This window comes from Semicossyphus pulcher, unplaced genomic scaffold (assembly GCF_022749685.1).
Source record: "Semicossyphus pulcher isolate SPU_LCO1_2020_fin unplaced genomic scaffold, fSemPul1.0.p SCAF_4, whole genome shotgun sequence".
Classification (NCBI taxonomy): Eukaryota; Metazoa; Chordata; class Actinopteri; order Labriformes; family Labridae; genus Semicossyphus; species Semicossyphus pulcher.
In genome coordinates, this window is record NW_027211715.1 from 3,601,186 (window position 1) to 3,611,566 (window position 10,381).

The 10,381-nt window shown below is 41.0% G+C and overlaps 1 protein-coding gene across 1 annotated transcript; it reads right to left on the reverse strand.

The window, feature by feature from the left end:
• Window positions 1–971: 971 nt before the first annotated feature.
• On the reverse strand, window positions 972–10,192 carry traf3ip2l (TRAF3 interacting protein 2-like). Its single transcript, XM_069680308.1, has 10 exons — window positions 10,033–10,192; window positions 8,243–8,341; window positions 5,703–6,346; window positions 4,883–4,925; window positions 4,732–4,796; window positions 4,553–4,650; window positions 3,800–3,868; window positions 3,529–3,645; window positions 1,886–1,960; window positions 972–1,718 (listed from the first exon to the last, which is right to left on the reverse strand). The coding sequence occupies exons 2-10, from the start codon at window positions 8,305–8,307 to the stop codon at window positions 1,572–1,574; spliced, it is 1,323 nt and encodes a 440-aa protein (XP_069536409.1). The 5' UTR covers window positions 8,308–8,341; window positions 10,033–10,192; the 3' UTR covers window positions 972–1,571.
• Between the last annotated feature and the right edge of the window lie 189 nt (window positions 10,193–10,381).

Consider the following 10,381-nt stretch of genomic DNA (forward strand, 5'->3'; position numbering starts at 1 on the left):
ATGGAACTCGATTTTACTCAACAGTTAAGCTATTTTGATTAAAAATCGATTTGCTTTTAGAACTAATTTCTTACCTGTTTTACCAGTAAACACTTTCTTATAGAAATATAACACTTTATAAAGGTTTGCATGTTTGCTATTAGCTACTCACTTATTAGCCTTCATGCTTGTAGCATATTGGGTCTTTATAAAACGCTTAATCCTTTTCCTGCTAACATTATTTCTAAACTTCGAGCCCTTAATGACAAGTCGTCCCTCAATGACAACCTTCTGGTATTTACTGCTTATTGCTATTAAGTAGGTGTTGTACATGAATCTTAACATGGTTTGCTCACTTTGAGCCTTATAAAAACAATACAGGCAAAACATATTTAGATTATAATTCAAGTACAAAGACTTCCTCATGTCCTCGCTCCTTAATGGCAGAGTATTTTTAGACTACGCTCGTGCTGAACGAGCTATTTTTAACAAAATGTGCAAATCATTTTTGTTCAATCGCAGTCAAATTTTCTGTCGTTTTGAAGATGTTATCGGTTATAATTTAAAATGCAATAGCAACAAGCCCCTAACTCTTATTTTGTTACTTTCCCATAAGTTTCAGGACACTCTAGTTATGTGATTGTAGTACCTTCATACGTGCTAGGACATCATGTAGCCAAAAGCATCTTACAAAAAAGGGATTTTTTGGCCCCCGAGTTGAGAGTGGTCGTTATCGTCTTGCGACAGCCCAAGGTAAAGGCTGACAGACAATAATAGTGAAAAAAGGGAGCAAAAAACATCCTGAGGGCTGGACCTGGACCTCCCGGCCTATAATGAGAGCGAAGATGCTACAAATCTGAACCCCAACATGCAACTGGTGAGTGGAGAACATCTGAACCTTAATGTAAAATGTTACCAAAGATAGATTTTAAATAATTCTCAAAGACATCTTTAAACTATATTCACCGTGCACAGTGTCATAAAACAGTAACTCATTTTCCTTTTTATTTATATATACTTTATGTAAACACAGTAACTCCATCCAGTGTTGCAGCTGTTTGCATTCGATACAATAAAACAGATAATCTGGCCGAGGCAGCGTGTTTGTGGGAACGTCTGTCTGTCTACTTCTCATAAAGAAACGCTCTGCTCGTGCATCTGCAAACATCCAGCCATCAGACGGTTCATTATACTGGTCAAATATTTAATCACATTATACATGCTCGTGTGAGTCCCCATAAAACATGAGAAATCTGTAATTTATGAGGAAATGAATTCATGTCATTTAAGAGCTAGAGGTGTGCAGGCTGTAAAAGTGGAGGGAGTAGCACCAGTAAACATGAGTCCCGGTGTTGCAACAGACTGTAGAGAGGTTAAACCCAGACGAGCTGCAGAGAACGTAAAGCTGGCCTGCACACACACCGCTGCTTTTCTGTGCGTCATGATGCTTTAAAGGAAATAATTAACAGGAGACAAGTTCACACACAGCACCCGAAACGTCACAAATATACACACATCCCCGTTCACCTCATTAACAACCAGCAAAGAGTTCAGTTCAGTCTGTTCAGGTCAAAGGTCAGAGGTCAGGGGGTCTATATGGGGATGGAGACGATGGTGGGTAGTTCTCCGACAGGCGGCGGGTTGTACTTCTCCACCCTCATCAGCCGCCGCAGGATGTCGTCCCGATCGCGCGGCCAGGCGAACACCTGTGTGTTCTGAAGCCAGTTGGGGACGTGACACTGCGATCACAAACACACACACATTCATCAGACTGCTCAGGTGTGTAGGTTTAATTATAACACACATGAAACAACACATTGATGATGTGATATTGTGTATATGTGTGGTATGTGTTTACCAGCAGTGGCGGTAAATGAAGCGAGGTACATTAGAGCATGAAACTCACCTTCTTGGCCCCGGGGAACACGATGGGAATGAACCTGAAATTCTTGCTTCCGTTCTGGATGAACTCATTCTGGAGCTGAGAGACACAGGGAAGCACTGATTTTAAATAGTGTTTAAAAAGCGTCAGACATAAGAAAAGAAGGAACCTTCCATATTTCATTTTTAAAGAGGATGTTGGGAATGAAGTTTAACTTTTAGTCTCCGCGACAGGCATTAAGAAATGTTAGCATTTTGGTAAATAAGTCCAAATGTAAATAAACCTGTTTTTATCAGGGCTGCACGATTTATCATGTAACCATCGCAATTGCGAAGTTTCTGGTTTTGCTCGACTGATCTACAGGAAAAGTCTGCGTGATCGCTTTATTGCAAAACTTCTGCGGGGCGCACACGTGCCGCTGTGTAGCAGAGTCAGTGTTTCACCTGCAGGTAAAACAGCATGCAGTGCTGCAGACGTTCAGTTACACAAGGTGGCTTTTCAGTGTGTGTATTGCTGTTATCAGCGGCACCTCGTATGTTCACGCTGTGGCTAGATAAATGGACCTACAATGGACAGACGTGCCGCGGAGCTAAGGCAGGATCCGGTGAGCTTCTGCTTCAAAAAGTCTCCGTCACTGAGCTGATCACACTGATTAAACTTCAGCACCGTTGGTAACTGTGGTAGCTGCATGTCTACTTGCTTTGTAAACTGTTATTTCCTTTTGTTCTCTAACATGAGCATTGCTTTTTACCTACTCCACCCATCGTTATATGTTCTTTTAAGACGCTGTTTTGTTGTTTAAAAATAAAAAGGGAAACATTAAGGATTTTATTACTCAATGTGGACTGGACCCCTTTGTAATGTGCAATAAAAATATTCTTTAAAATAAAACATTGTTGATGACATATCGTGTAAGTAATGCAACTCTGACTCACAGGTCTGTTTGTATTTCATTTATAAAGAGACGAGAAACTGTCTCTGCTTTTTCCTGCAGCTGTCGGAGCCGCTGAACCAAGAGAGATAAAAGGAGGAGGGGAGCTTTGTTTTGTTTTGTTAGAAGAAAAGAGATTTAAAAGAGAGACTTGGTGTCATTTTCTGGTTTTGTTTATGAAATCACAATAAACGTGGCAGCACAAAAAGTTATCACAATGTCAGTTCTTCACAAACGTGCAGCCCTACAGTTATACTGAAAGTTTGACTTTATTCTAAACATTTAATATTTAAGTAAATCTTTTAACACTCTTCTACGATCTCAGCCGTCATGTAGAGTATTTACAGTGTTGTTTTCAGTCTTTTTCTTCACTATTAAACATCCAGCCTGAAGGCTTTTTCTACCTGTCTCAGAGCATCCACACACCAGCAGACCGACCATGATGTCGTCATGCTGTTGTTGTCATGTTCTTGAGCTTCTGTGTCATCAGAGCTGTCTTTTCTGTTGTTGTGCAGGCTCGGCATATTTCCCCTGCTCTTCATGTTTATGTCAGTGTCCGTAACATTTTTGTCTTATTTTCTATTGTTAATTTCTGTTCTTGTTTTACATCAGCGTTTTTTTACTATAAGTAAAGCTGACTTATAACTTCGACCCGACCAGGGGACAACAGATGAGCCTGTAGTTTTTTGGTAGTATGCGGTCCCTGTTAAATAAAGTCAATAAACAAGGTGTGAACCTGTTTGTGGATGTAGACGGTGTTGAAGGTCCTCTCGTCGTTCTCCAGGCCGACAGGTGAAGCCGTCACCGTCTCGTAGTACTTTGGGCTGATGATGATGATGATCAGGTATTCTTTCTGAGTGAGCGCAAACAAAATAACTTCATACATGTGTTGCTATCAGACTGCTGCATGAAACACACAAAGAGCTCAAAGTAATGCTAATGAAATGCTTTTTAAAGGTCTTCTTCTGGCTGTAAACATTTTGATTAACCTAAAAGATTGTTTTTACCTCGCTGAGGTATCGCTCCATGAAGTCGATCTTGCTGATGCTCCTGAACTGCTGCTCGAAAATATCGATCTGAAACAAACAAACAAAGGCATCAGTCAGAAAGGTCGACGCCTGACAGAACAAAACAACATATAAAGTCAGAATGAAGTCCCTTCGTTACATTTTCATATGATAAAAATGAAGCAGAGCAAAGCTGAAGCACGTAAGCTAAATCCTGTTAAAGTCAGTCCTGAGTAAAGCCCTCTGACTGTTAGAAATATACACATTTTGGTCCTGTAGTGAGACATAAGTAAATTAGAGGCACAATCCAGGTATGGAGTTTAAAAACAGGAAGGCAATCATTATTATTTAGAAAAAGAAAAAGGCACAGAGCCGATCCCATCATTTGTTTTCCCTGAAGTTTTTCCAAAAGTGTAAGATTTTTTTGTTGCAACATAAAGAATAACATCCTGTCCCTCGACTGCATCAACCAAGTAATCTCTTTTCTTCTCTACGTCAGCTTTCCTGCAGCTGCTGCTCTCTGTCTTTGTAGGTTTCTTTTAAAGAGTTCCTGTAAGAATGGGGGCACTGGTTTTGCTCAGTTGGTAGAGCGGACGCCCCAAATACAGAGGCTACAGTCCTCGATGTGGCGGCCCCGGGTTCACCTCTCACCCTCGGCCCTTTTCCGCGCGTCATCACCCACTCTCTCTCCCCCTGTTTCCATCCTCTGTTCTCATAAGGCATAAAAGGCTAAAAAAAAAGAGGTGTACATACATGCGTATCGAAGCCGTTGTGTCGCAGCAGAGCAACAAAGTTGATGATCTCGTTGACGTGTTTGTCGTTGTCGGCTTCATACGTGACGAAGACCCTCCCTGTGATCAAGAGCAACATGTCATTAAATAAATAATTAAAATAATCTGTTGATAATCTGATGATCTGCAGCGAACACTTACTCTGCTCCAGAGAGAGCGGCGTGCTGAAGGGAGGCTGCTTCTCTGCAGCTGGAGGCTTGTAGTCACTGCAGGGAGATAAACATCATTATTAGTTACACTTAGAAACATGCGGCACGAGTTCACAGTAATACAGAGGAATAATAAAACTTACATATGTGTGTATCTGGCTACAGGCAGTCTGTAGTCACCAGGATCTACAGCAGCAGAGACAGAAAAAAGAACATAGAGCATGGTGAACAGAACACTCATTACTTCTGCTGCTTTGTTTGCAAATCATAACGTTTTGCTTGCAGTGGAGCTCTCGTGGGCCGGACCTCGCTGAGAGATGTAAGACATGTCTCTACTGGCCGGACGCAATCAGAGTGACACCTGGAAACATCCAGTGTTCGTGCTGTATATAAGAGACGGGACTTTCCAGGTCATGAAGGATATACAGAATATCACTGAGTAAATATGTTTAAACAGAACTTCTTTCTTAAAGCTGGTGCATGGGGATTGTTTGTTAAACTATGTGGGAAAGAAAAGGGTTAAAAAGACACGCACACACACACACACACACACCATTTGTAACTGCTAGCGTAGCTCAGTTAGCTAACTTTAGTTACTGATTCATCATAGGTACGCTGTTTGCCAGGCTGCATCAAGTTTAGGCTTCATGAAGTCACTAATAGACCTACTGGTGTTTAATGATCCAACAATAATGGAGTTGATGACAGGCTGATAAAATAATACAACACAGTGGACTTTGCAAAGATATTAATGTAATCCCAGGTGACTAACAGACACCTTCCATCTGTCAGCACCGCTCCTGGCCACAAGATCGAGCTTAACTGCAAACAAAACTTTTATATCTGCAGACAAAAGTACATATATGATGTTTAAACATTAAACACATTTAAAACTCTTTTTTTTGCATTATGGAAAGTTTGGCTCTGAAACTTAACTGAACAAATAATAGTAGTCAGACTTACAGTGCGGGCCGTACGGAGACCAGGGGTACTTGCTGACTGCCGGCCCCCTGTTAAAGCCGTCTGCAGGACACTGAGCGCAGCAGGCAGCCCCCTGAGGAGAGCAGGAGTACGGCGGCAGCGTGTGGTGATACAGGTTGGCTGAGGGAGGGTTGGAGCAGAGCGACAGCGGCTGCTCTAAGCTGCTCATACTGGGGCTGTGTCTGCCAGGGAGGGACACAGACTTACACCCCGACAGGCAGCTGTCCCCGGAGCAGACGGAGACATCTTTCCCGCTCAGGCAGGACGGCAGACTGTTTGGGTACCCCGACCCGCTGCTGGCGGAGCTCGGGTGGAGCCAGGAGCCGTTTGCCTGGCTGGGGAACGGCGTGGGCTGGCTGTACCCTACAGGCAGGTTAGCAGGAGGCTGGTACACGTTGTACCTCGGGCCGGGTGGAGGCAGAGTGTGTTGGTGCTCTCTGTGTCGGCTAAATAGGGACTCATCAGGGAAGGTGGAGTGATCTGGGTGGAGGGCATGGTCGTTGAAGTTCAGGGTGGAGTCTGGTTTGTGGAGGACTCTTACTTCTTTCTCCTCCATGCTCATCGTCTCATCGTCCTCTTCAGGTGTGTTGTGGCTGTTGAGGTATCGGCTCAGCAGGCTGACGTGACTGTGACAGGGAGACAGAGTTACTACGATCACATCTGTAACTGTACCTGCATTTTTCTTGGTCTCTGCTTAAATCATTTCTCATCAGAGTGATAACTACTGTGGCTTGTATGTTAAGGTGTAGGGAAGAGTCGCCCTAGATGTAACGTGTTACAGAGGTAACATGTACATCCTTTCTTGTTCCGTAAAAGCCATCATGACCTTATTACATCAGGAAGTGGCCGGAAAAAGAAAACGGAAAAATGGCTGGAAAAACTGTTTCAGCACAATTTTTTTCTAGATAAAAATGTTTTCTAAGTTTTTCTAAGTAAAACTTGAAACAGATGTTGCGTCTGTGTTCATGATGTGGAGTTAAAATGAACAGGAATGGCTGCATCTGTTGTTCCCAAGCAGCAACCTCCAGGCTCAAAAATGATATGGAAGTGCCAAAAGCTGCAGTTCCTCATGTGGCCACTTGAGGCTGGCTCTAAACGTGAGTCAACCCCCATAGAGCCCCATGTTAAAATGATCAACTTTATAGCAGAAATAAACATGTTTACAGCCTGGTTCAAACGTTGATATTGGTCTCTAAAGCTAATTTCAGGACTATCTCATTATTTGCCTTGGGGATAACTTTGTTTGCGTGTTTGCCAACCCTTCGCTCCTCTTCAGTTTCACCCTCTCGTCCAAATATGGTCACTTATATGGTCACAAAAAAAAAATTGCAACGCCCAAAATGCCGACTTTAAGGCTTTAAAAAGGAAGTTGACAAACCAACAGGTCATTTTTACACAATATATGGTTCTTCTTCAGTTAGCCTAGCGCCCAAGTGCTAGTGCTTCACCTGGTCTTAAAGGTCATCGCAGGATGGGTGTGCCTAGTTTGTAACACGTAATATCTTTAATTGTCTGGATTTGTGATTCATTTCCTCCTTTGTTTGCATGGACCTTATTGGTCAATACTCAAATACATCCTAAATCAGGATTGTATTTTTACAGCTTACATCCATCAAAGTCCCAAACTCTTTATTTTTTAATGTAATCCATTTATTTGCCAACAAGGAAGAGCACTAATGCACCAACCAGTACCAACATTATCTTTTATACATTATCCGATAATATACTTGGTATGTAATTTGTTGTTATTTTGTTAAGTCAGACAAGATTTATCACTTAGAATTGTTATTTAGAGTCTTTATTTAGGCTTTTATTTTGAAAGTACTCGACAGTTTGGACAACGTATAAATATAGTTAGGTGGAGGATGGTCGGCATCGGGGAAGGTTTTACCAGGGACAGGAACGCCACTTATGTGTTGTTTGTTTGTTTTTGATATCTGAATAAACGCCAAAGAACTGAAGTATTGAGTGGCCATTTTTAACCTTGTGTAAGATCCACTTCCTGTGTGCTGGTTTGATTTTGAGTTTGTTAGTTGATATGAGGACAAATCTCCACTACAATTAGCTTAACAGAAATATTGTTGATTTACAATAAAAACTATTTATGTAATGCTGCTGTTACATCAGACAGCGTCCACTTTTGGTTTATTGGTTACTTCTAAGACTTGTTTCCTCTGTTAAATAGTTTAAAGTGGTTTATAACGGGCACACATATGTTGATAGTTTGCCTTCCAATATTACACATGTAGTTAAAATCTCTGGGTTGGTTTAGCTCAGTTGGTAGAGCGTGCGGCCCATGTACAGAGGCTGCAGTCCTCGTCGCATGCTCGACTACCGGTCTGCCGATCATCTGGTGCATGTCACCCCCCACTCTCTACTCCCAACATTTCCTGTCTATCTTCAGCTGTCCTTTGTAATAAAGGCAAAAGCCAAAAAATAATCTATAAAAAAAATAAAATTAAAAAAATCTCTGGATGATGACTCTCTGTACTGTGCTGCATGTGTTGCACTTTCACTCTCACCTATACGGTGCTGAAGCAGAGTGGACTGAAGCGGGCAGCATCACTGGACCTCCTCCTCCTGACATCCATGTGTGTCGGGTTTACACTGCACCTGAGGCTCTGTGGAGTACAGGTGTCTTTTTAACATAAAATACCTGCAGGTACATTTTGACCATAAATGGCAGTCAAACATTTTAAAGTTTTTGTGTCAGCCCACACTTCTTTTTTTACAGCATGAGAGCAGATTGAGTACATGACAGAGTGTCTCCCACACGGGGGATTTTTGCTCGAGCGTTTGTTGTTTGAGACAAATTTACTCACATGTGGGAATGAAGACATGATGCTTCTCACCGACAGAAAGAAACACTCGGATGGAAAATAAAACCACAAAACTTCCAAGAAGATAAAGAGTTATGTAATAGAAGTTTCTCAGTGATGACGTGTTTGATATGTCACAGCTGAATATCCTCACTGTACTTTAATCACTTTAATGTAACTATAAAATACTTGTTTAAACTAAAAAAATACAGAACCTAGTTGTTTAAACAGTTTTTGAACAAACACTCAAATACAAATCTGTGTACACTGTTCAAATAGAAATATCGCCTACCTGGTACATTAATCATTATTTCTGCACCTTTGCACTCCATACCATACATTATTAATCTTTCTGTTTTTTTATCTACACATATACAGTACTTCTTAAATATGAATATTCATCTTTATATAATAATATAATGTTTAAGTATGTCTTACGGAGATTGTTGTCCTTGTTTTAAACTGCACATCCATTACATACACATACAGTATGTAATCCCATCCGTCAGTATATGAGAGCGAGCTTATTAACCGGAAGTAGATTCCTTTTACGTGTAAATATATCTGAGTGATTTATGACAAAATAAACACACGGTAAAAAATTTAAATAAACATTCTTACATAGATGAAAAACACATTTAAACATGTATTTGATGAGGTAGGACTACTTTGAAGAAAAAATAAGAAAGAAAAGTTGTTCATTTTAAAAGTCAGGGCTTTTAAAACCTCGGTAAAGGTGGGTTTACCTGAAGGTTCCTGTACGTGTAAATACACTCATTAAAACCCTGCCTGTGGTCTAACACACGCACACTTTGTTTCCATAAGAGACTGCAGCTGACCCATATCTTTCTTCTTCTACAGTACATTTTACTTTATGCTGACTTCGTGCACTTAACCTTACAGGTGGATCACATTATAAGACTGTTGCTGCTGTTTTTATAAACTTTAATAACAATCGAAATATTATCGAAATCGCGATATCGCCAGGAGCAATAACCAACTGGCAGAAGCTGCAGTTATTTTAATCATAAATAAATTTAATATTAACGGTTAAATGTGACAATAAATGATTCTAATGAAATACTGTACCGCTGCAGAGCTGCCTTGGCCGACAGAGCATGTTCTCTAGATGTAGAAAATATCTCAGGGTCATGTTTGTATTCTTATTTTTTTCCAGTGGAAAATACAAATTGTAAGTTTAAAAAAACAGTCTAACTAATCGCGAATCATATTTCAATCAGGATATCTGTCAAATTTACCGAAATATGACTCTAAACAGCAGTATAAGCGACATTCTGCTTCACGACGTTTAAATGTTAAACTTTCTTTTAAAACTCTCTAAACATTAAGGTTTTCAAACGTCTGCTGACTCACCTGTACACTAAAGTTAGGTTAAAAGCGTTAAAAGCCTTAAACAAAGTACTTAACACAGGTTACTTGTCTAAACACATTTACAGGTAACGTGTTATGTAAGTAAACAGTAATTAACTCACTGTCGCTGCTGCAAGTCCACAGGTAACTCACTCAGCCTCGTGCGTGTCCGCAAATTAACCGTGAAAATGCTCCTTACAGGTAAACAGACGTGACAGCTTTCAGGAGGATTTTAATATAAAGTTCCCCTTTGATGTCTTCTCCTCGAGACAGATGAAAGATTGACGCGTTAGATAACTTTGGTCTTTACTATGTCGCTGAGCAGCACCGCCCCTCTGAGAGACTCCACCTTTTAGCCACAGTAAGAGAGAGAGAGAGAGAGAGAGAGAGAGAAAGTGTGTGTGTGTGTGTGTGTGTGTGCGCGTGTGTGGTGTTGCACTTCCTCCACACACACACACACACACACACACA